We start from the raw sequence: 27,460 nt of genomic DNA on the forward strand, positions 1-27,460 counted from the left end.
AACTTTAAATTGAATGAACTCAGTTGATAAAAAGAAATGCCAAGAGGTTTGAGTGAGTGCGTTGGAACGGATATAATAAAAAAATCATAACATTTTTATAGATCTTTAATTACGATGGCAAAATTTTCACCATATAATTGTTAAAAAGACACTTCCATGAGTGTTATATCTCTGTCAGAGGCACGTGCATTGAGTCACATTTCACACAAGCACGCGTATTACATACAATACAAAGACCAAAATTAAAGACAGGTGACCAAAATTATTTGATCAATATTATATCTGAATCATAATACAAGAGGAAACATGATTCATCTGAATCTAAGAGACTGTGGTCCATGACTATGGAATAGGTTTAATAGAAGGAAAACAGTTCTAGGAAACGACGGTACCGTCACCGCCTGCCGGTTACAGTATCCAGTCAAACAATAGCAACAGTTAAGAACCAAAATCGTTTTTGGATCGTCCTAAATAAATAAGATATTCATTTCTTTATGTTCAATATTTGGTTGAGAGCACTAAGTCTAAGTCAGTTTGTGTTAAATGTTAATAGAGCTGGATTATGTTCTTCGATTAGTTCAACAAAATTAAATTTTGATTACAGTATCTATTTTAACAATGTTTATTCAAGTTAGTAATGTCTTAACATTCATTGTTATTCATATAATATCACATTCACGGTTGCATCAAACCTGTGGTACGGCTCTTTAAATTATGAACTATATTTTAATAGTTATATATTAGAGTATTTTTAAGAAATAAATTGTTAGTATACTTAAGAAATTAAAAGTTTAAACCACCGAAAACTAGTCTGGAAAGCACCAATTAAGTAGTTAAGGTATAAAGATAACTATATATAATTTCGGTTAAGTATAAACGTACAACAAATTTCAATACTTCCACATAAGTAAGGTTTTCACACAGGTCTTATAAACTACATGTAATTCATTTCAAGTCACTAAAATGTAATTTAGCGCTGCTTCTGACTTCCTCTTTGATTTCCTTCTATTGTGTTTCTCCGTCCCGTTATGTGACAAATTATTCAAGACGAACAATAATATTAAACGATGAAAAATACTATCTCATTAAACAGATAATACAAAGTTGTACTGAATTTTAGTTTACTTGAATTTCTTATAACCTCTTTGTAACACAAATATACAGTTATTTTGACTTTTAAAGATATCAAGAAGTATTAATAAGTTTTTTATGAAATAAATGTAATGTAATACATGAAAGCCGAACAAGTTAAACACTAACTAGAGATTATAAAAATGTTAATGTAACAGTGACACTATGTATGAGCGACGAGCCGCGGACTGCTTTGTCGTGATTCCATTAGTTTGTTAATTCATACCGTGTCCCTGTTTTCCAATCTCGTTATAATAATGGAACTTTTTCCAATTCCATTATATTTATTCAAATTTCCTTTGATATGTTCAGTTCCGTACTTCATTTACATTCGAGACCTCATCTTCCGAGAGGTCAGGCACGGCCATTATGGTTAACAAAATGTCACATGGAGAGTTACTATTTGGTATTTTGTTATCGAAACTAAAATAAGAAAGTCCATACAAAAAATAAAAAAACGTTCAGTAGATAAAATCGCAAGTAAATACATATTTTATTGCTACTATTTCTTATAATAAATATGTTGTTGTAGGTGAGTCGTGGTGGCCTGGCGGTTAAAAGCCTGCCTTTCATACGTGAGGGCGCGGGTTCGAAACCTGGCAAGAACCAATGTGATCTTTTCATATGTACTTTCTAAGAGTATTTAGACACCACTGACAGACGGTGAAGAAAAACATCGTGAGGAAACTTGGTCTTATAATTTCCAATTATAAGATTGAAATCGCCAACCCGTCTTAAGCAAGCGTGGTGATTAATGCTCTAACATTCTCCATGCGAGAAGAAGCCTTTGCTCAGCAGTGGGTTCCGATAGGCTGATGATGATAAGGTGTATTATGAAAGTGATACTTATTTTCAATCACATTGACTAGATTAAAAGTAAGGCTTTTTGTCTTTATTTTTGGACTCAGCGAGAAATGTATTGTGTATAGTGTGATAAAATAATAAACATGGCTTCCAACCATCGACACCTACAGTCGATGTGCCCTGACTTCATACACAAGACAACTCTTATGATGTGATCCCGCGGGAACTACACGGAGTTCCGGGATAAGTTGTAGTCTATGTACTATTCAGCTGTCTAAACAACATTATTGTAAAGTTGTAACAAAATCCGTTTAGTAATTTCTCTGTGAAGGAACAACAAACATCCATACATCAAAACAAAATTTTAAGTTTCTAATTAATAGGATTATTCTATATTCGTCCTGTGAAAAAAATCTTGTGACGAACTTACTGTAGATGACCGTTTGTAACAACGCCTTCGACCTTAAAGCACAATATCTACTTTACAATTTTACAACTTTATAGTTTGTTTTTTTTTTTTCATTAATATAAAATACCAAAGAAAATATGAAATTAACATTATAATACTGAAATATAGATATTTTACATCGAAAAGTTTTAATGATTGACTGTCAAAAAAGTGAAGGTTTCGGGAGCGTCTGTTTAAGTATCGAGAGGAAATTATATATTATGTCTCTTTTAAATTCATACACTGAGAGAATCCAGTTAATGACGAATTATCTAATTCTATATTATCTTTCCGATATGTTTATAGTACATAATATATTATCTTAACTATTTTATTTATCAAAAATATGTAATCAATAAATATACTTGATAAAAACGGCGTAAGACCAATTTTCTTTATCTTAAGAATAGATTTATGTTTTCAACAATATTAACAAATACAAACAAGGAGTTGTATAAATTCCGTGTCCTTCTATTAAATTGTTATTGAACAAAATGGCTCGAAAATATGTATTAATTTCCGTTGAAATAAATATTGATTGAAACAATGACGGAGTGTAGTCGCCCCCTTATTGGAATTCTTTTATAAATAACGACAATACGAAACCGCACTTCACAAATTCCTGGAATTTAGTTAGTGTTTGATTCCAACAAAAAAATGGTTAAATGCCGATGATATTAAAAACTATTTGTTATCTGTTTCTGTTTCAGATCGCGTCCTAAATGAGGCCGATAAGTCTTTATTATCATAATATTATAAAAACAGAAAGATTGTAGTGAAGTCAACTCATCATGACCAACATGTGTAAGATTATATATTATACATTATAAAAAAAATCATTTATAACTAATTACTCTTACTATCTTTTTGTTTAATAATGTACTTTTCGTTTTAATTTGTTCTTAGTTTCTTGTATTTTCTTGTATTTTCTGTGACTCTGTTTTCAATTCACTTATATGGATAATTCCTCTAGTGAATTTAATATTCTGGGGACACGCGGACGAATCAAGACATCTTGAGGAAATCTAACCAATTATAAAATATATTAGTATATTTTAAACATATTTCAGGGCTCCTCCTGTGCCTCGTAACCTCAGCTTTTTCCCTGAGAACCTTAGAACCTCCTCCCCCTGAAGCATCAGCTCGGAGCTCGACCAACATCACAGAGGGATGGCTTCCCGTCAGACTCAATCACTTCGATGCTTCTAATACAGACACCTTCCAAATGGTTAGTGACAAGTTAAATTCAGGCTTTATTTTTGAACGGACGATGCACTTAGTTGTAGTTTGAGTAAGCGAGTAACTTACAGCCCAAGGCAACTTCTTTTGTATGTGAAACTTGATAACGGCGTCCAAGCTGAATTCAGTCACTGAGTTCGTTGTAGTGCTCACTTCAAGTTAAATTGATATAACAGTACATCAATTAATTCTATTCAATAATAAAGGAGGCGCCAAGTCTACTCTGTATTGAGTTTAAGGAAAATAACGTGGAAATTAACAAACAATGGAGGAAACGAAATCACTGTAAAGTGTACTTTAAGACGTGAATATAACGACAGTATTTGAATGTTTGTTTCTTTCATAAATTCCTCAATTAAATTTAATAGGTTTATAAAAAAATAAAATCACGTCTTTCAAATAATATTTAAGTACATATATAAGCTTTTGCCCGCGACTCCGTTTGTGTGTACATGAGAGTTGAGAGCAAAGAGAAATGTAGGGTGTTAAAACGAAACATCTAGTAACAGCTTGCAGCCTTTTCATTATAAATAACCTAGTTAGGGGCTGTAGCGTCATCTGCCGGGTTGATATGTGAATCTAAATCACCTAGCGAACCGACCATATAAAAAAAAAACATTCAAATCGGTTCAGCCGTTTAGGGGGAGTTTAGTGACGTACAAACTTACAGTAGAATTATATGCAGTACTAGAGTGTGTTTGTGTATAAATTTTATGCAAAAAATAACTAAGTTTTTTAATTTAAATGAAACTAATATATTTCGGATACACTACGCGGATTTTATTATTTTAAAACTACATAATCCCGACGTTTCGATTACTTTTCAGCAACCATGATCACGGGCAGACGAGGTGTGAATGTCTGTCAGTCGGTCCTTGTTATTTATGTTAAGTTTTGCAATTAAATTTTATGTAATAATATTGTAGCAAAACTTCCGTTATATGAAATATTTTTTCTAATATAATAATCATGTTTCGGTTTCTACTCAGCGTTACTACTACAACTCTCAATTCTCTCGCGGTCCATACATCGTGATCTTCGTAGGAGGTGAGTGGTCTATATCTCCAGGGTGGGTGCGGAGTGGACTCGCGTACGAGCTGGCCGAGAGGATAGGGGCTGGTCTATTCTACACAGAGCACAGATACTACGGATTAACAAGACCCACCAGGTAAGCTACATAACTACAATTTAAATGAAAAAGTTTGACAAATTTTGCTCAAAATGTAAGGAAAACCACTTAAGTAAAGAAAGAAAGATTTTAAAATTTAAATGTATAATATATTTATAAATGAAACAGTTAAATGTATTCAATTAACTTGATGTGTGGGATGTAGGTAGTTTCATCAAACGTCACGCTCGCTGCATAAAAAACTGAATGTCACCGCCTACATCATCGCCTGATCCGATCATGGACAATATTGAAAAGTTAAACATTTCATGTAGTGGATATTAAAAGGAGGCTGTAATAACAGTGCTTCTTCAAATTCAAAGTCAAGTCAAAATTTTTTCATCATCCCTATAATGATTAGTAAACTATAGTATACTCTCATATAGAGTTCAATGATCTTATAACTATATAAATTTGATATTAAACCTATACATAATATAAAAAGCCCACTTTAATACATTACGCGATTCTTTTATCTAATACAAGTTTCATAATCAACATACTAACGGTCTTAAATTAATGACTATAAATATATTACGTCGAAAGTACACAAATTACACATTACTCGCGACAGACGGACATGCAGAACGGCGGGGAGATTGGATTGCATTAAAAAAGAACCTCCCTCACACCGAATATTATATATATGTAAAGAAACATGAAACATTGACATGTGAAAATTGTCTTCATGGGATCGGTTCATGTGTTATAATGTTATATGAGGAATAAACAATATAATAAACAAAGGTGCAGACAGACGCGGAACAGACAATCCCGCGGGGACATTAACAATGAAGGTTTGCAACGTCCCACGAGTTATACAACATCCTTCAACATCCCCCCGGACACAAACCTATTATATTTAAAATCATTTTAACATTTCATTAAACTATATATTAAATTATTATTTTTATTCTTGATAAAACACATTGAATCTAGTAATTTAAACATATTTTTACGATCAATATTTTAAACATTTGGATAGAAAAATATGTATGCGATCCGAAACGATGATAGTTTGTAGGAATACTGCATTCGTTTATCCTCACAGTTGAGTAATAATTATTAAATCTTATTTTTCTTTTAATATTTAACATGTTCTTACACAAGAGATAACCGATATTAAATATGTTTTATTTCTTTTTAATGTATCAGCGTGAACTTTTCTTGAGAACCTTGAGGCTGATAAACCTTTCAATATCAACCTACGAGCTCATTTTCCAAATCACAAATACATTCCAAGCATTCATCTTTGAGAACAAAGGTCGATTTTTAATTTTTCTGTCATATCTAATATTCAGCAAAATCTCTTTATTATATTTTTCTCAAAGAACATCTTATTATTATAAATCGAATAGAGGTCATATTTTATTTATTGATTATAGGTGCTAGATATTATTTGCATTAATTGGACTAAATTCAACAGTCGGTGTGAGAGGCGGCTTGTTAAAACAGACTATTTGGAGTCCGCCTCACGTCCCGGAACAATCAAGACACATAGTGACGTACATTCTAATTAGTTTTAAATATCATTAAATATTACAATGAATGTGCTTTGAAATATATAAAGAACACTTACATTATAAACTCGTCATTATCAGTCAACTTGTACAAAATTTCTAATTACATTACTTTGTATTGAGAGCTTAAAGATATAGTCATGTACGAAAGAGATGTGGCCGATGTAAGAATCTAATGTTGTAGATGAAATTTATTTTTTCACAACAACTAGAAAATGTTTTAAAATATATTTAATGTAATTCAGGTCTATGTGAAGACTTATCTGGTCCGGTTGGTTGTGATATTTAACTAATCGACGTACTCGCTCTCTCGCATAGTATTTATATGTTGGATCTATTAACCAGTACCGTTTCTTTTTTCACTTCCAACTGCAGTATTTTCTATAGTAGCTCAACTATTTAAAGGTTCTCTCTGTTAGCAGGAGCATGAACATTAATGTTTAGCGTTAACCCGTTTCAGTCACACAACAAATAAACACTTTCTATTTCATAATTAAAAACAATTTGTATATAAAAATACAAAGTCATCTTAAACAAAGAACAGTATACATAAATTTTATGTATAATAATTTACTGACTAACGTTTTTATTTAGCGTGATTTCAATGGAATAAGGACTCAACCCTAAAGGAAATAATATAAGTAATGACTGACTAAATGATCTCTCTAACTTTTATATGCATTAGAGTTCAATACCATAAACGAAGTATATCTTCTCAACTTTGAATTGATCTAACAATAACAACATATTTTTAATGTACCTAACACTTGTACGCGCTTGTTATTTTTAATAGTAAGGTTAGAGGGAATTTACGAGGACGAAATGTATAAAAAGTGTAATGCGATTACTGAATATTGAAGCTATTTATTGAAAACCGCCAGCCCATAATGTATCTGTGTTCAATAACAATTAACAAACAATGTCGTTGGCAGGCTGTCAACGCGCCTGGCTCGGGCCCAACTGTCATAATAATGTTTAAGATCCGATTCATTCAAGTTAGTTTAGAGAGAGGTTTATGTTGGTTGCGGGTTGCATTGATAATAGTATATTTATTTCACAGGTTATTTATTAATCCTCTATTTTATCACGGACCAACACTTTCTTTGTTTCTTTATTTGAAGTATATTAAAAGTATTTTTGTAAAATATCCACCGAACTTGTAGTTCGTTCAAAGGTCAAATCCAGAATTAACTTTTTCTAAACATCGGATGTCCTAATCTGACAGTATGTCGTGATCTCATGAACACACAAGTAGGTGTGCTTTATTAGTCTGGGACATGTTTAATAGAGTGTAGGGTTGACACTGGACAGTACAATATATGTACGTACAGACTATAGACTGTATTAGTGATGAATTATATGTTCGTATTTAATAGATTTAAATTAATAAATGTGCACAAAACACTGAAATTATCCAGAAGCCAACGACGGAAAACTTGAGTAATATATTAAAATAAATAATAATGACATGGTCAGTCAATTTATACAAAAAATATGAGTTTGAAATGTTTAAATGAAACTCACATTAACTTCTTTATTAACTAAAGACCGATGTTATTTTAAAAGACAATCAAAGTGAAAAAGAAACTTTCAAATAACATAAGTAAACTATAATCCCTACCGTATACTCATATCGGGAGAGTTACAAAAGTCGACAGCCATGTAGTTAATTATCGATGACCCGAAGTCAACGACGCCTTATTTTGTTGTTAACTCAACTCGAGCGACGTTCCATGATGGCCTTTTTCATGAGCCGTAAATAAATTGAACTACGTCCAGTTACTTTAACTTAACCTTCAACAACAAAACCACTATTTATATAACTCGTTCCGAGCTTATATTTTCCCAGATATTTCGTAACAACATTTTAAATTATTAGATATATGTATTACATTAAGACTTTATACTAGTTGTAATATGACTAATAATTTTGATCTTTAAATATTTTGTTCAGCGGAACTACTGTAGCAGAGATGAGATATCTGAGTGTGGACCAGGCCCTCGGAGACTTGGCTCAGTTCATAGAGTATGTGAGGAGTGATGACTTTGAGGGTGGGAGGTTTAGGTGAGTGAAAACATTATTTGAAAAATAAACTGTGTAGCGCTTGACTGATTTAATCTGACGGTAGGTTGAAATGAAGCCGAAATCACTCTTACCTGCAAGACAATACACAAACATTAGATATATAATTTAATAGTTATATCCTTAATTAAAATACCTTCATTTAAAAATGATTATTTACACAGAAGCGAAACCTAATTTATTATATTGTTCAGATAAAGACACAACGCTCTCGTCGTTTATGTATTGAGAAAGTAATAGGAAAACAACCGCCGGCAGCCGGCTCTCACCTGACGAGCTTCTGATATATTTGATTATCTTCCTTTAGAAACAATCAACATTAAACACGGACACAATTTACATATTAATTCAAAAACAAATTCCTAATTCGCCTCTCCCGGGATATAACCTAATTTGTTAATTAGGTTTGTAGCGAATTAGGACCAGATATATAATTAACGACTCCGGTCCAAAACCGAAATGATTTACAACTTTAAAGATGGCGTTAGATGTCTAACACACTGTTTGATATATTGTCACAATTTACAAAAACATTATTTTTTGTTGGGTTTAGTAAAATATAAATAAATGTTAATCAAGTGGATTACAAAAAACTGTCATTAACTTATAATATATACGAATATACATATATTTGGGGAATGAGGTATTTTTGATCAGACTTAAATTTAAAAAATCAGTCACACATAAATAACTGAATGAATTTAGAAAATAAAATTTGGTAATGTCCAGTGTAGGAGTGTAAATATATTATATGAATGTGAAGGAACGCGAGAGTGGCTTTATTCGGTTGTTCGTACGCGGGGTCGATGGCCACGTGGATGAAGCTTGGCTACCCTCACCTGGTCAGGACGTCCCTGTCGGACAGCGGACCGCTACACGCCCAGCAAGACTTCCCAGGTATTATATGACAAATCACACCAACACAAACAACCACAGGCCATACACGAGTAAACAAACCGACATTCACATCAACTACCACTGTGGTTTATATTCAACCAATCACTTATAAGGTATATGTATTCGATTGACTTTTAAAACAGGCTGTGTCACGTTTTATTCTTCTACCGTCTGTTTTGTCTTACCGATCCTAGACTTAACTCTAACCCCTCAGCTGATGTTCCCCTGACACTTAATTCTTTTCTTATGTTCAAAATGATCTAAACGATGACAATACCCTCGATAATTGTGGCCAAGAAAAAGTATGGTACCTTCATTATAAACCAATGATTCTTTTTTTTTTTAATTCCTGTGATCTATAGTTTCTAATAAACTAAACCTTGTCCTCGATGCCAGTACTTTCAATTTTTAATTCAAAATTCAGTATTATTTATATATTTGGTCGAGCACTCGCCGTCAATATTAATATTTACGTTTGAACACCGGTTGTTTGGTGTGAGCGAGGTGCTATGTTAGTTGTTGCGTAAACAACACCTAAGATAAATATTCATAGTCAATGAAATATATTTTGTAAAAATGACGTTTCTTTATATATAGCACTATCAGATTCACATGTCATAATAAAACCTTGAGATTATTTTGAATGTATTTTTCCAGAATACTTGGAAGTCATAGCGACGGCTCTCCGAGTCCAAGGCAGTCAACAATGTGTCGATGATATTGAAAGTGCGATGAAGAGGATCAATGAACTGATAGAAACTGAAGCTGGACTCGACACCGTGTCCACACTGTTTAAGTAAGTTTCTGTATAAAGTAAAACGTCTATTAAGAGAGAAGTCAGTATCGAATGTTCATACATATAAAAAAGTGACTAATATAAAACGTAAAGATCAGATTATAGAGAAATATATTTGACCAGTGGTCTATTACTATCGACTCTATAGTAACGTTTCTTTCGGTTAGCGTGTTTAATAATTAAAGTAACTAATTCAAACTGTCGACTTGATACAGCAATTTAAATAAGATTTCTATAGAAATGTACATAAAGAAAGAATGTTAGTGTCCCTCATCATGCATGGATAACTTTCATATATTGTTATTGGCGTAAAAAATGGTCAAGTAAAGATCAAAAATTTAAAAAGTGTACAATATAAATACGTATCACGTATTTATAAACAGGGAGACAAAACTTGATGATACTTTGTTGATTTTCTTCTTGACTTCCTTTTTAATCTCCTGGTCTATATTCTAAACCGACACTAGTACATGTTCCCGACTCCGTCGATCTCATCTGGATCTCTCGACATTCTTCTGGTACGGCATCACGGAGACCTTCGCGTACCTCGTTCAATACGCCACCCCTGGGGACATACCACGAGCCTGTGACCACATCACCAATAAAACATTAGGTTACTTACATACACTTTGTTATAATTTACCCTTCAGTTACTTAATTTGATTTCTTCTCGGAAATTATTTATTCACAAACAACTAGAAGAGAGTATTAATTGAAACAAAGACCAGAAACATAATAAGAAAATATATTTTTTATATTATTTAAAATAAACAGACAGAAAATGTCCAGTGATTCGACTTGTTAACATTATAATTCAAGTTACAATACATGTGCTGTGAATTTTTATATTTTATTAAACAAAGAACTGATTATAATATATCGTAACAATTTTTTCACAATCTATAGTAAGGATTCTAAGCCACTCTTTTGTTTTATGTTTTAAACTGACCTCTCCTATCATTTGTCTTTTTAATTGAATGTATACAACAGTCGAATTGTTTATAAGTTGCTTATGATCCTCTATTAACGGATGTTGTGGTCTTGTACATGACTTTGTTCCATCGCAGGTGACCCTATCGACCGTCTTTCTTCCTGGGTGACCTCTCAACCCTACACCCAGCCCTGCATCGAGTCAAGGTACTTTGAGAAGGTGGCCTCCCACACCAACACCAGTTATGACTCACCGGACGCCACAAGTAACTTTTTAAATATATTAACTAGTTGTTTTCGTGCCATAAACTATGTATATTATATATAAAGGTGTATCGACATAATTCTTAAATAATAATTTCAAGACAAGCTGTTCGACGATACATTTACATAATCACTTTTTAAGTTATTCAAGTAATTCTCGAGAATTAAACCGAAATCTGCTGAAAGTAACGGTCGGTCCTTAAGTAGGAAACTAAATTCAATGCGACAGATGATTTGCATTCGAATAGCGGCTTTGTACAGACTCCGGCTGACGAATCTGAATACACAGCTAGAGAGAACAACAGTTTACACGGACATTTTAAACACAATTTAGCTTTTGATATATTATTTTGCTTACATTTAGTCCTTTGTATTGCTTGTTATAAAAATCTTTGCTATAAAATGAATCAATTAAAACGTTAAAATAATTTTGCGTGTCTAATGGTAATAATATTTTCAACATTTTAAAAAGAAGTGATTTGTATGAGGAAAACGTAAGAATTAAAAAATGACGTCTACCTAGAACAAGTGTTCTATGCAGATACAAACACAATACAAATAGTTGTTCATTGAATCCAAATAATACAATCATACCATTAAAATATTGGTATCGCCTGAACTAGTTATAATAAAAAACCGCCCAGTTTGTTTAACCCCTTATGTTGCATAATTATAGTCAGATAGGTAACATTATTGTTATATTGACAACTTCTTCTATTGTATCCAGTGCGTCTGTGGACTTATCAGACGTGCACAGAGTACGGCTGGTATCAGACCACCACCAGCTCCAGACAGCCGTTCCTCAACACTGTTCCACTGGAATACTTCCATCAGATGTGCAAGGACTTCTTTAACGACAGGTCACAAATAAATATTATTAATACAAATATTCACGATTCAATCATATATTTTAGTATTAATGAAATTAAGAACGTAGGATAAGGGAACTGTTAAAACTACTGAATCAAATATTAACTTTTAGAAGATTACATCACCCTCCGCCACTTTGATTTCCTATCAGGCGTGGAAGTTACTTGATCTTTGAATTAAAATATACTGTACCGATTCTAATGAACTAGCGACTGATGAAAGTTCCGAACATTATAGCTAGAACACAAAATAAACTATATTATCTTATCTATCACTTCATGCCTTTTAGTTTGCACGAAGACATTATAACAATGTAAGTACATATGCAGTATAAAGTCGTTACACAGACGATAGATGTCGCTGACTGTTTGTTAACATTACCATTATATTATGCATTTACGTTATTTATTTCTTTCTAAACACGATACCGAAAACAAAGTTTATGAAGTCGAGGGCAAAACTAATATTATAGGTATTAAGTTTACCAGCTGACAGTATAAGTATTATTATAAATTCCAATATGAATGCAACCGTTACTTTAACACGTTTAGTATCGACGAGAATCTTCTCCGTTCAGCCATCGTTAGAACCAACCGTCTGTTCGCCGGCCTAGAGCACCTTCCTGACGGGGTGCTGTCAGTGGGGGGAGGACATGACCCCTGGTCTCCTGTTGGACCTAACAAGACGCACGAGACTCATTTAGCCCCCGTGTACGTAGTAGATGGGGTGTCTCACTGCAGAGCTATCAGGTAGGTGTATAGTCTGCGATCGATTGTTTAACCTAAAAAAGATTATATTAAATCGTGTTATTCTCTAACATTAAGGAAACTCCTTAACTAAAGAAAACATTAATCTTTTTTCTTTAAAGGATCACTTTTACTTTGAATTTGTCATTGGTCCGTGTTTCAGTGAGGGACAGTAAATATAGAAAGAACATCCCGAGCCGAATAGAGACGTCTTTTCATTGATCAGATGATAGCAAAATAATGACAGAACGGGCGTGTAATTTATCCTCAAGTCGAAACAGGTTAAGCATATTTGTTTTCCTGTTCTCAGCATCTGTAATATTATTTCCAGGCCCACGGGCAGCAGTGAGACCGAACAGCTGGAGATAACCAAACAGTCGAGTCTGTTATTCATGGAGGGGCTCATGACGGACACGAGGTCTTCCAGCGCTCCCTTGCTCGCGTCACGACTGCTAGTACTCGCTCTCGTCATACTCTATGCTACGTTTTAATAAATATTTTCTATAGAATTCTTTCAAATTGCTTAACTTTATAATTGTCGAGTTCGAGACATTTCTTCACGTAGAATTGTTAAAAGTGACTTTATGTAAAAAATATGTTCAACACGTGCTTTGAAAAAACGAAACCAAAGTAAAATACATTAAATAAATTATATTGGTATCTACAATCATTTCGTAAGTTCATTAGTTCATTATCACATAACATGGAAACTCACACAAGCCCTGTGATGTTTGAGTCAGTGTCTTTTGGTCTCGGGGCCATAAGACGATTTAACAATATCTCTCCTGTCATTGAACAGGACCACACTTACTTGGATCAGTTGAGGGTAGTTTGAAAATAAAATGAAACAAGGGTTCAGTTTAACGAATTTATTAACTACACTTTGTTACAATGTTTGTTTAACGTGTAAAGCGTCGTGGCTGCATACGGACAGGACACGGGGACTTTATATATAGAAAACCGGTTGTAGCGAGTGTCGGGTGACTGTGCATAGTATACAATATATAAAATATATTTTGAGGAATATATTACATTAAATAGAACCTACGAATATCAATAGTTCGGAAAGAGGAACGGTGTACATGTTACAAATAACAATAGTTTTATCAAAATCGGTCAGCCGCGGATGGCATCATTTGGTGTAACTCTAACCTAGGTTATGTTATTGTAGATGAAGAGAGGCTCCCAGGCGGAGACGAGCAGTCGGTCAAACGACCACCAGTCGAAGTCTCGGATCAATGAGTCGGTTATAAATGATTTCTCTTAAATTATTCAGATTGTTTGTCAAGGACTTTGTCAGAAAGGTTATCAAAAATAGTTTAAATAGTAACAAGAGACAGAGGATTTGTTTAAAGGTTACATTAATCTTCAAAGGCTGCTACGCGGCGCGCCTCCTCTCTATACACGATCTAATTATACAATCCTAATGTACAAGCTGTTTAATGTATGATGCATAGCTTACAGGCCGGCCGTACTCACGATACGGTCTCTTTATTTAATATATCAATTCCTACAGTCATTTACAATTTCAGACAGAAAGCCGAGTCCGAGGTGACGCAGTATCTACATATAAATTAAACAGCTTATGTCTGTATGTACATACATCAGTAATATGGCATTAGCAAGGTACACAAGCGAGGGACCTTCCCGGGCCCTCACGACCTACTCTCCTCCTTTGTACACGGAGCGCACGGCCCGCAGATCTCCCAATATATACAGCGCCCGCTACACACTCGACAACATGATTGCATTACTATCAAAGCATGTGACCTCTACATTTCCTATTCGGATATAATTCAACAAGAGTCTGCGGACCGAGCAGACAAGGACACGTCCACACGCCGCCGCGCGAGGCGGGGCCGGCGAGAATATTTACACTTACAACACAACGGAACATTATTATACGACGAGCGATCACATTAACCTTACGTATGGAATAAAACATGCGGCCTCTGGAGCGCTGACGACCGCACACGAGGCGGCACGGGGCGGCGGCGGCCGGGGGTGAAACCACTTCGAAAATATAGATCGATTTTTGAGAGAAAAACGCGATTTTCGTAAGTTTCGTGCGCCGGGGAGCCGCTCCGACCAGGATCCAGCGAAGACATCAACCGCCGTTACTGGGGTGCTCCTGATACACACAAACACACACATTGATACACTTCTGACACTCCACACTCACACACTCACACACTCGTCAGGCGCTCACACGCTCGTCACAGACTCACACGCTCGTCAAACACTCATACGCTCGTCACACACTCAAACGCTCGTCACACACTCACAGGCTCGTCACACACTCACAGGCTCGTAAAACACTCACACGCTCGTCACACACTTATACGCTCGTCACACACTCAAAGGCTCGTCACACACTCACAGGCTCGTGACACACTCACAGGCTCGTGACACACTCACAGGCTCGTGACACACTCACAGGCTCGTGACACACTCACAGGCTCGTGACACACTCACAGGCTCGTGACACACTCACAGGCTCGTCACACACTCACCTGGAAGGACTGCTCCAGGGAGCCCTTGCTGAATATGTCTTCCGCCGGGTGGTGGTAATCTGAGCGACAGAAATGACACACAGGTTATTTTGAGATTATTATGAGACTCTTCTGTTACATTATAAAGTGCGCTGCTCTATATCTTGTCACCTCTCCGCTCCCGGTCGCTCCTCTCCCGCAGCACGGCCAGCTCGGCCCGCAGCTGGTCGCGATCCCTCTCGACGGCCGGCAGAGCAGCCAGCAGGGCAGCCAGGGTGCTCTGAAGGCCGCACACACCGCCCACCAGCCGGGTCGCCAGCGCCGCCGCCGACATCGAACCATCTGGAACGTACAATGAACCTCGATTAGTAAATAAGGAAAATAAACAAGTCTATATCAGTATGAGAGTCGCACAAGTTCACTGACCCATGAGATGTTCCAGGCGGTGGTCGGTGGAGTCGTCGAGCGAGTCACGGTCGTCACGGCACGACACACGACATGACGCACGACCCTCTCGATCCGGCTCCGGGGACACTTCTGGTTAACAAACCACTCCTTACATTATATTGTCTCACTTCATACACACCGACCGAGTTCATTACCGCACGCTTTGGAGGCGATACTTTAAACAATATATAGAGTTGGAACGAATATTTGGCCGGTTCAGGTTATAATAGTAATAGTAACAAGAGCTGTAACATTAAGTGTATGATATAACCTCTGGTATGTCTGACGCACGAGTCACACCGCCCGGAGCGAGCCAACACCAGCCCCGTCTCGGACGAAGACAGGGCGACGCTCAGAGACTCCGACAGCTGGTTAGCTGAAAGAAGAATAACGACGAGCGTTTAAGGAGAGACGGAGAAGATTTACCGCACATAGAGGGCTGGGAGGGCCATTGACCCTGGAGGCAGAATCAAATAATTCAAACAGGATTCGAACCCGCAACCTCCGGGATGTCGTTCCAGTTGCTTCACCATCTAAGCTAGCGTGTTCCTACTGGCAGGAGGCGATGTGTGAAGCACACTATGTATTTAGCCATCATAACACACGCAGATGACATTAACTAAATTTTTTCTAAATATACAGTCCGGAATGATCGTCGTCGACGTGTAGCTAATATTTCATCGCAACCAATGTCAGTAGCTGATCGTCGCTGTCACCTTGTGTCTGGGCGGCCAGTAGCAGCGTGTGAAGGTCGGCGCCGGGCTCGGCGTCTCTGGGCGCCGGCAGCTCCCCGCAGATGTCTGGAATTTAACTTCGTTCAGGTTATTCAAGTCGAGGGTAGGGTAGAGAGGTCATACTTCACTATGCTCCGAGATAATGAGTGACGTCATCGATGAAACACTATCTGGAGGCGACACTCACCGACTTGTCCCAGGGTCTCGGCCACGGCCAGCTCGGCCAGGTGCCTGTAGTTCTGTGCCGGGATCCCGAGCACCTCGGCCACCACGGCACTCTTCGCCTTCAACGTGCGACTGATGACCTCGTCCAGGCGACGGAGTCTCTCTACACATTCGTTCGTATGAAATTAGTTTCCTAAACCTTATACAGTTAGCACCCGAGCCAAGCTCCCGCGAGGTTGTCACCTAGTTATATATCGATAATACTATTCAGTCAATAAATATACGGAAAGAATTTCAATCCAGTCCGTAGTGCTTTTAGTGAAAATAGATATACAACGGATACGGTTGATGAGTGTGTGCGAGTGTGTGTGTGTGTGAGTGTGAGTACGTACCGTGGTGCGAGTAGACCCTGGTGGCGTGGTGTGCGTGTGCGGGCGGCGTCACCACCAGGGCGGCGGACGACTCCAGCGCGGATGGCGAGAACAGGTGGATGGAGTTACTGCCCACCACCGGCACGCTGGACAACATAATACGGTGAGTATAATGAAGGTAGGTCACTTCATTAATTAGGTCACGTCGGTCAGAAAAACAAGTAAATAAAATGAAATGTAAACAAGCCGACACGAGCGATGACAGACCATGACGCACTCTGATACTGGGACATGAAAAGAGCATTTGATATGAACGAATGTAACAAACCGGCGACACTTACACACGGCCACGGCAGCGGGCAGGCGGGGAACAAGGAATCACATGTCATATAAAACTATTTAAATTGGTTGTCATATAATAAGCTATTTCACAGATTTCATGACAGTACCTCAAACTGTTCATCTCGTTATATCCAATATACATCACCAACAAACGCTGAGTGATAACTAATATACCAAACAGTCGTCCGCGTGTTCTCAGTATGGGAATTAAATTATTGTCACAACTGTCAAATGTTAGGACTCAGGTCGCCCTCCCTCTCCCGTATCGTCTAGTCTGTATCCCAGTCCACTCCTCACCTGTTCCTGTCCTCTTGGTCGGCGGGTCTCTCCACGTCTCTCTCGTCTCTATCTCCCCTCTCCATTCTCTTCTCGCTTCCGTCTTCTGTCTCCATGGTCTTCTCCTCATGCTTGTCGTCTCGCTCTAGCGATACATCCCTCTCGCTCTCACACATGGGCGGGGCGCTGGACGTCGACTTCTCCGAGGCGTCCGAGGGGTTCCGGGATACATTTATACCTGTAAATTTTTGCATGGATCACCTTAAACATAAAGCTTCCGAACCTCTATTTAATATTAACTATCTATTTCAGTTCTCTACATCCAACTGTTAACTCATACCGTATAAATCATTGTGTTTTTAGCTTTGTTCTTTAAATTTATTTATATGGTTATGACACCGTACATAGAGGTACTTACTATATGTACTCAAAATAAAAGTACCGACCGTACCAGTTTAAATCATTTCCTCGTCACCATACTGTACTATACTGTACCATACTGTGTTATTCTCGTACAAGTTACCGTCGACTGTATTATAATGTGCATTACCGGAGTCGTCCGTGGAGCGCGAGTGTCCGTGAGAGGCGATCGGCTTGGACTCCGCCAGACGGGCGAGGGGAGCTTCCTGGATCAACTTCACCCAGCTTCGGAACAAAAGAGATGATTTGGTTTGTGCGTTGTAGAGACTTATTTAGTACAGTTTAATAAAAATAAACATTTAAAAAATTTAAATTTTGTAAAAATTTCACTTAAATTTTAAATTGCATAATATATTTTCTTAAAAATTCTTGTTTTCATTTAAATCATAGAACTAGAAACGGAATGTAAGGAAATACTAATTAAATATGACAAAATTTATTTATTTTAATTTATAATGAGTGAGTGTTCGCGCATGAACCTGGTTGATTTATAATACAAGATATTTCACATATTACAAATACGAAAGTGTGTGAGGCTGTGTAGGTGTTTGTTCCGCTTAGCAGTGTGATATACTGAACGGGTTTCGATGAAACTTTCTGCTAACGTCGTTGTGACGTCATGCGAACACACGAGCCTATATTGTATTCCATCATGCGGGGAGTTTGTACGAGCACGGCACAACGCTTGTATGCAGTGGGTAGTCACATGGCGCAGACGATAGATGTCGCTGACCGTGGGTTGACATTTATATTATAGTGCACGCTTGCTGTTGACTTCTCTCTGAGCACAATAAACTTAACAATGCGGACGCTGTGGCGTACAAATACCGGTATCAGTAGGAAATACACAGATAAGTGTAACACTCACGTGGCGTACTCGGCGGCCGTGTTGGCGGACAGCTCGTGCATCTGAATACCGTTGATGTTCATGAGGAAGAACGTGTTCTTAACGGCGGCGTTCGGACGAAACAGGACTCTCTCCCTGCGACATACGGTGTGTGTTAGTTTAGAACCATTCGACGTCTCCTTTAGATCGGCATCTCTCGGAATGTGAACGGACCACTTGATGAGCGGCGACAGCATAGCGGCGTGGCTGGGCTGGGCCACGGGCTTCAGTAGGAACCGCTCCCCCTCCCGTTGCAGCAGCACCAGGCAGTCGGCCAGCAGCAGCGCCAGCACGGCCGAGCGCTTGGAGTCCGTCCTCAGATACAGCTCGCCCTCGTGGAGCAGCCGGTGCTGGGGTAGCTCCAGGCGCCGCAGCTCCTCGCACTCCGCGCCGCCCACCCCCGCGCGCACCTCCAGCTTGGACTGGATCACCCTCAGTCTGGAACACACACACACAGTTATATATCATTCTACACTCCACCGGTCCTGTCGCTTACTGCCAATAACTGACTAGTGAATAGATAATTCAGACTGAATTGCCAACTATCTTCGGCTTGTTTCACGAGCCCTACCTGTGCTCGTTCTCTGCGGTCCGTATGGCGGTATCGACACTCTGCAGCACGTCCTTGGCCACGGTGAGCGCCTTCCTAAGTCTCGCCACTTCTTCCGGACTGTCTCCGTCTTCGTCGTCACACTCCACGGCCGTTCTGAGGATGCTCTCCAGCAACAGTTGGTATTTCGTCAATCTAGGGACACGTATGTTTATTAATGAGTATTTCTCCCCTGCTCTATACTCCTCCAATAAGTGTTCGACCGCGGTGACGCCAAGATTAGTGAGTGAGTAGCAACGAACCTCTGCCACACACAGGCCAACAGGTCCCGGAGCTGCAGGCGGCCACACCTCGGCAACTGCTCCCTCCCCGCGAGGAACGCTTGCAGCTCCTTGTTCTTCCTCCTCCTCTCCCGCAAGGAGTCGAGAGCCATTCGTTGACCTCGACAGAACTTGGACAAACACGGAGCATACCCCGCCTCGCCCAGCTGAACAAATTATTTATATAATGTGATGGTGTGTGATGATACGGAATACAATCATTTAAGATATAAATACGGTTGTTTTTCTGATTGGATTAATATTTAAATTTATCAGTAGATAACTTGTATCTATATAAGTGATTAATTTGCTTCAGCGTAGAATAATAATGTTAGAACTTAATAATAACAGGTTACAAAAACTAAGAACAAGAAAAGTCCAATCAAAAAGCAGACTACTAAACACTCGGATTAAAATACTAACAGTATTCAGCATGGCGTCTGCGACGGGTCCTATTTGTACTACGTGATTAGGAGCTTCATTCCTGACGGCCCTGAGGTCCGCGTACAACTTGGTATGTCTCTCTCTGACCCCGGGCAGGTTAGGGAACAGAGCCCGCAGCTCCTCCGCGGGCAGGAGGGACGGTTGACGCTCTAGCGGCTTGAGGAAGTCCACCCCCAGAACCTTCAACCACCGCACGTGAGACCCTTCAGATACTATCAGTTCTGGAATTAAATTAGACAATAATTTAGAAATAGAAGAAATTCACAACAAGTCTAATAATTTGGAAAAGATGCAAGAATAAACATCACAAGTTAACAAAAAAAATGCTCGGGTATGTTTGAGTTTTTTGAATAAGGTAGACTTAATTTAGACGCTACATTAATGTTTATGCTCATGGTGCTGCACTATGATCTGAACTCGTCTGCCCGTGATCACGGTTGCTGAAAAGTAACCGAACCGTCGGGAATATGTAGATTTTTACAAAAATAAATCACGCGTAGTTAATCCGAAAAATATTAGTTTTATTTAAATGTTCTGATCTCACCGTGTATAACCTCCTGTCTCTTCCTTATCCTGGCGGAGAGTACCAGCGAGTCCCTGATGGCGGGCGGCAAGCTGTCCGACCACTGGGCGGCCAGAGGATCTTCCTCCTCCGACCAGTCCGACTGCGAAGCTGCAGGGAGACGGACAGATAGTTAACAAAAAGAAAAAAGTAAGATGACGCTAGTGTTAAGATACCTACCAATATTATACATGTAAATATTGTGAGGTTGTGTGGGGGAGGATGTTTGACTAGGTAGGATCTCTCATGCAAAAAACGACATCACATATATTGACGAAACTTTACAGAAATGAAACTCAGAAATCAGAATCAACATGCGGACTATAAATTATTGCGGGATTCGGTGTGCTTCCCGACAGATCACGCCATGATAGTTTTATAGTGTAGCAAGTCTCAAGAGCAAAAGTGTACAGTCTGTGAAGGCCAAAGTGATATGCGAAGCCTTGAACATAGGACTAAAAAAAATTACACTCATTTGGTTGTTTTAAAAGCAGATAAAGATCATGTACAAAAAACTTGTTTTGTAGAAATTACTCCAGATAACTATAAACCGGTGAGTGCTACAACAACATATTGTTGTATTAACAAAGTAAAACTGCTAGCACCATCTGTCATAACACTTTGACAACCGTACCTTGTTGTTCAGCCGCCACGGTGTTACTCTCATTACTCCTGGAGGACAGACTCGAACTGCTGGAGCTGCCTGAGGGAGCTGTCGCCGCACCTGGTTCCAGGTCACTGTGGATAAATTCAATGATATCAGAGATCTGTCATTAAAGGTGCACTTTTATCGAAAGATATAATCGGTCTGTCCGTCTATTAATTAAACATAATTTTTTAAATTCTTCCATATAATCACTGGGGCGTGTTCGCAACACTCAAGAAGTGTTTATAATGTAACATACTATATACAATTAGTACGCGAGAAACGATGACTTAAATGAAAATATTACAATTAGTTAATCGATTGACCAATCACTAAAATTCCTGTAACCGTGCACACGAGCCCCTCACAGCTTTCTTCGACCAGATATCTCGATATAAACATTTCCGACACGCGACTCTATTTATATATTGTACTAATCTAATTCCGAATGCATCAGCATTACAAAACCCATAACAATAAACAGAAGCAGACGTCGACCCAAAGGTCGGAGGAAACTGGAAACAAAACAAGCGAAGGAAGTTGTAAAATTAAAACGAGCGAGTCGACTGTTATTAAAACGATCATACGTGTGTCCGACTACACAAGCACTTAGAACCTCCCGAGTATTCCGAGCATTCTGAGCTACCACTTAACCGCCACGGTTATATCAAAGACTCTTATATTTTTGTACATTTTAAACGCTGCTCTTCAAATAACCAGAGTTCCTTATATTATGTATTGTATTAATATAATAAACAGTTCAAAATAACCGATATATTTTATAACTATAACCGTTCAGAATGTTAGAACGCTTAAATAATTTTGACTATAAAAAAATTATATTAAAATATAAGATGAGTGTATGGGGGCGTCCGAGGACACACAGCTGGGGAAGTGGCTGAACACAAATTAATTACAAACTAATCTCAGGCATCGCGAGCAGGGTACAGGGTAGAGTAGTCTACAAACGAGATCACCATTACCCTCCATATTTATATTTAACTGTGTCCGGAGCGGATCGTTAACATTTTAATTACTTTACGAGCACTTCGGGGGAAAATTTCGCTGCAAATTATACATTTAGTGGAAAATGACGACGATGACCTTGGATGGCTGTTACAAAACTATTAAAACTTTATTATTCACATACAGTCGATTAATATGTAATACTGAAATTATATAAGGAATGTTATTTGCATGACGTCATATAATATAACTAGAGCAGACATATATAATGCATAGGCTATGTAGTTGTACATTTAAGTTTATTGTAGTGTACACTTTTAACCTATACATCTTTGCATACGACTAGGATGAGCGATGCCGTGGGATGTCGCTTGTGTTACATAAATATGACAGCGAGTGGACTGAGTCCGGGTAATGAGCGTTTATCATAATCGTCTACTGAGTTATGTCGTGACGATAACACGAGCACCGCTCGGGGTACTGAGTTACAGCCGTAAGACAGATAGATATTAGTAACTGTTGTGACAAAAAATATTAAATACAGAAGATTGTCCTGAAACTGGAACGTTTCTAATACGAAAGCAACGCAAACCTTACCACGAGATTTATGTGTCTCGAGTCAAGAAAGATGTGATGTCCTAGTCACACGTGACACATGGGTCACACGGGTCGATGTGATCTGTGTGATTAGTGTCATACCTCTCGGACATCGTCCTCCGAGCCAAGGCTCCGACTGACGGAGGCTGGCGACCAGCTGGCAGAGATACATTCCGGGATACGCGAGGTGGCGCTTGAGATGACATTGTATAGTTCACTTCACTTCACTTCACTTGTAACACTAACATCATAAGACACACTGGTCTTTATAAATAAATCTCGTTTCGTTTACTAAATGATCTCTATTGCGGATATAAAAATATTTGTTATAAGATTTGGGGGTCACATTATTTTGGTAACGAGATAAAAGAAATCAAAACTGTACCAGATAATATTTCTTAAACATCAACATAAATCCTATGTTCCGACTTCTGACACTCGGTTTACTCTGAATTTATTGATGGCGCATAAAATTATTTCGGTAGTTTTGCGTTCACGTTAAAATATCTATGACCCGGTGTGATGCGGGGCTCGCCGCTGATACACTCTTACATACGTAATATGATAAACACACGAAAGAAAAAACGTTATTTACTTTGAAAGGGAACACAATCCGTTCCATATACGGTTGATAGTATGTTGTATATAATTACAGCGTTTAGTTAAACTCGGCCTTACCGACATGCTAATTAATATCGCTAAGTTCCGCGACTGGAAGGTCATATAGTTACTAGAGATGCGACGGACTATTAAAACTATCATTCTATGTTCAGGACTCGAACCTGGGAACTGTCCTAAGCCGGCACGCCTACCGTCTACTGTGCCGTCTACATACAGTACATTGTCTAAACACCTCAATATAAATACGTTCATATTAATATGTCGGTAACGAGCCAATGATAAACAAACAAACATCGTTTAATCACTTCACTAATGACATTAACAAAACAAAACAACACTGTTGTCTCTCTTCCTTCCATTCCCTAGTTTTTTAATGTTAAAGGAAAATTATAAAAGTAATCCATTGAAAGATCCATTAATATAGAAGAATAAACATTGCTGATACAGTAAATATATGTACAGGGATCCGAGGTAACGTTCAGTAGCGATTTTAAGAGCAACTTGTTAACATACTAAAATATATTATACACTCAAACTTAGCACAATACGTTTACTTAATAATTACCAAAAAATAGGAAACACTACATATATTTATATATATTAACATTGCAATCAGTAAACGTCCGCGTTGAACCGCGTCAGATCATTGACTGATGTAATGAAACATTACATTTGAAAGAAAAAGAAGGCGCCTAGCTTAGAAATATCGCACAGAGAAAGTTTGTTTGGTAAAACAAAACAACAAAAAGATATGCGAAAATTAAAATATGTACAATAAAATTCATTATTATAGTTGGTACTTGGTATTAACATAATGTTTGTAAATTGAATCCGTGTGTGTGTTGTGTGTTCGCTTGTAGCTACAACACCGAGGGGTTGATCTTAACCTACAACACGACAAATACGGCGAACAGAATAAGGTCCCTTTGTAAGCCACATACATACGGACGTATGTAACGAGGGTATTAATTAGTGAGACGTTATTGTAAGCGCGATGTGTTTGTCCGTCAACATGACTGTGACGTTAGACCGTCGACGATACGGTGTGTCCCGTAACATCAATAACATTCATACAAACTGCGACCTGGCGCATACAGAGCGTTATACGCTACCTTATAAATGACTATCAACTATTCTAAAATTACGACTTAATAATATAATAAGGAGCAACAACTATTTGTAAATCTCGTTTGTTTCAAAAACTGGATTCATATAATGCTTTCTGTTATTTCCACAAACAAAGTAGGTATTAAAAATAGTTCTGTCTTTTAGGATAGGTGCGATTTAAGAAGCAGTGAACAAAAAACAATTAAGTTGTTCATGTTATAGAGACGTCGTATTATTAATTCATTATTGAAAATATACTTAGACTTTATATTACATGCAATTTTTTAATTTTTTTGTAAAAGAAGAATAGATTTTACTCTAAAAGAATTAAAAAATAATGACATTAATCCTTTAACTACTATATAACTAAAATGAAGAAAACTCTCGACAAAATCAAGTTGAATTCCTAGCTCAAAAGCAAACTAGACTCGCAACTCAACGCCCGACAGTCAAAGGCCGAAAGTCGACACAACGCTCTTTTATACAACACTCAGCACTACCTCTCAGAGTTGTGTTCATTAACAATGGAGAAGTTTGCGCGTACGACTCATCAGGACACATCTGCATCATCACCAGTTTGAAAACATTTTTAGTCTCAGACGTTAACATTTGATTAATTTATATATATTCTTGTACGTAGAAATTTTAATTCCCTTATATCCCAAAGAATCACGAATCTTTTCCTTGTACACGATCTCACGTTAAATAACAAACAGTGGAAACAGTTTCAGGTAATACTGCAGTTCATTGTTTCTTTAAAACTTACTTATTTTCCCACCAGACCTTACTTATTTTCTGACGGATAGAACATATATAATAGCTTAGTATTAGTGTTTACAGTAAACGTATACGTATCTGCTAGCTTATACCATCAGCCCATTCTTAGGTACCAGGTGCTACAGGTAAGTAAAAATTACTTAGATCTTATTTTGACATATGTTGTAGGAAATAATGAATACTACCACACACCTCTTGGCAAATATTTTTAACAGACATTTAAATATCGACGACAAAAAACACAAATTTAAATGAATATTCGCGAAAATCTTAGATCTCATTATGTGAAACACACTCTTACTTACAATCTGATGTCACATGATTTTCGAATTCAATACTTAGGGGGGCTGTTTAAATGTATTTTGTAAGTGGCGGACCCAACCTAGAGGCCAAATATCCATCGTCCATCCCTCCCGCCCTCCAGCATACAGGGTAATTAAGTGCCATTTTAATAATGTTTCATTAAAATCATCTTTTAATTTGTCCAATGAAAGCTTTTAATATTAATACTTAAATGATTAATCATCTTATTGTCCAAACGATAGCAGAATAATGATAAAATCATAAGAATGTCTTGCTGGCCATAGAATACGAAAGCATTTTATATGTTCCGAGCAGTTAAAGATCTTTTCAAAATTATGAGGTGGAATTGAAAGTGGCTCTCATCAATACATATGAGCATATACACGCCTGGAATAAACCCGTCTTATATACATATAAGGTCATAAAAGCTGACCCGGTCAGTGAGAACACTCCACTCTACTTACACAGGACGGTGTCTGTGTTGACTGACCGCACCTACCACTACATCACCAACTACTAGTTACTACTACTACTACTAGGGTAATGATGACTTAAGACTATATTATAACCAAGCCTCCGAGGGTATCTCATATTTTAGAAAGAAGAAATACAAACTGATGTGGGCGGTACACACTCCACGATACTGGCGAGTTAATATATACCTAACTAACATATACCTAACATATACCTAGTTAACATATACCTAACTTCTTCGAATCGATGGATCAAACGATATTGTTTTCACATAGTATACTCCACCCTACTCCCCCCCTCCTTCCATGGGACACTGTATGGTGATGACGTCACTCCACTCCCATACAGCCAGCTCGGAACACAATGTTAGCAAAACGTTTGTCATTCTGAACAAACAGGCGGCAACGCGTACGGTAATGTTATGTCCGTTCGCTCCACCCACGAGCGGTCTAATACAACATGTCGGAGCCACTGATATTATAGATGGGTTATGATCTCCGAGGAGCTTTTGTATCTGATCGACCTAGCTCCAGACATTAATATATCCGCTTATAATATAGCTAGTGTTACTGCAGCAGTTTAATGTAAGCAAAATAAAAGAGATCATTAAATTAATGGCTGTCATTAGCCCGTATACCGTGATGTTTAAGTCATATAACGAAGGTCATATGTTTGTAACTCCTCGGGCCCTTCTCCGTCCCGGTATCAGACACCATCCCTTGTACGGTTTCCCGGACACTTGAGCACACTGCCTTATTGATTTTACTACAACTTTTGTTTCTTCGCTGCTATGAAGTTATTACCGTCACGACGGTATCATTTATATCTGATCGTGATAATACTGTTCTATCATTGAGTGACGTCCTCTCACTCGTTTCACTCATCCGACGTGGTGTCCGTCAACGATAACAGCTGTGACGTCAAACAGTAGAGTGCTCTCGGGATATAAGCCACGTGTTATAAATGATAGCAGATATACGCGGTGCAACTAGAATAAAGTGATTTAACAAACACAACCTAATCCTTCCTCCATATCGTATATATAAAGTGTATACACCTCTGAT

General features: G+C 37.9%; 2 protein-coding genes across 4 annotated transcripts in view; one reads left to right on the forward strand and one right to left on the reverse strand.

Moving 5' to 3' along the window:
- Positions 1-3,035: 3,035 nt before the first annotated feature.
- On the forward strand, positions 3,036-14,199 carry LOC116775798 (putative serine protease K12H4.7). The gene is made up of 11 exons (XM_032668797.2): positions 3,036-3,187; positions 3,454-3,611; positions 4,612-4,790; positions 8,265-8,375; positions 9,157-9,290; positions 9,948-10,086; positions 10,554-10,699; positions 11,154-11,282; positions 12,008-12,140; positions 12,702-12,899; positions 13,228-14,199. Exons 1-11 carry the CDS (start codon positions 3,175-3,177, stop codon positions 13,385-13,387), a joined length of 1,500 nt encoding a protein of 499 aa, XP_032524688.2. The 5' UTR covers positions 3,036-3,174; the 3' UTR covers positions 13,388-14,199.
- LOC116775796 (rho guanine nucleotide exchange factor 12) overlaps positions 13,751-27,460 on the reverse strand; it is an 88,354-nt gene continuing 74,644 nt past the window's right edge. For all 3 annotated transcript variants that reach the window (XM_061525062.1, XM_061525061.1, XM_061525063.1), the window contains 17 exons: positions 21,540-21,643; positions 20,888-21,016; positions 20,323-20,564; positions 19,882-20,066; positions 19,601-19,774; positions 19,204-19,467; positions 19,012-19,125; positions 18,274-18,368; positions 17,745-17,961; positions 17,127-17,251; positions 16,757-16,897; positions 16,552-16,635; positions 16,107-16,211; positions 15,815-15,925; positions 15,560-15,730; positions 15,410-15,468; positions 13,751-15,027 (listed from right to left, as the gene is read on the reverse strand). In XM_061525062.1, coding sequence (XP_061381046.1) covers positions 15,004-15,027; positions 15,410-15,468; positions 15,560-15,730; positions 15,815-15,925; positions 16,107-16,211; positions 16,552-16,635; positions 16,757-16,897; positions 17,127-17,251; positions 17,745-17,961; positions 18,274-18,368; positions 19,012-19,125; positions 19,204-19,467; positions 19,601-19,774; positions 19,882-20,066; positions 20,323-20,564; positions 20,888-21,016; positions 21,540-21,643 — 2,344 coding nt within the window. In that variant the 3' untranslated portion in view covers positions 13,751-15,003. The remainder of the gene's footprint in view (positions 15,028-15,409; positions 15,469-15,559; positions 15,731-15,814; positions 15,926-16,106; positions 16,212-16,551; positions 16,636-16,756; positions 16,898-17,126; positions 17,252-17,744; positions 17,962-18,273; positions 18,369-19,011; positions 19,126-19,203; positions 19,468-19,600; positions 19,775-19,881; positions 20,067-20,322; positions 20,565-20,887; positions 21,017-21,539; positions 21,644-27,460) is intronic.

Source organism: Danaus plexippus, chromosome 27 (genome assembly GCF_018135715.1).
Source record: "Danaus plexippus chromosome 27, MEX_DaPlex, whole genome shotgun sequence".
Lineage (NCBI taxonomy): Eukaryota > Metazoa > Arthropoda > Insecta > Lepidoptera > Nymphalidae > Danaus > Danaus plexippus.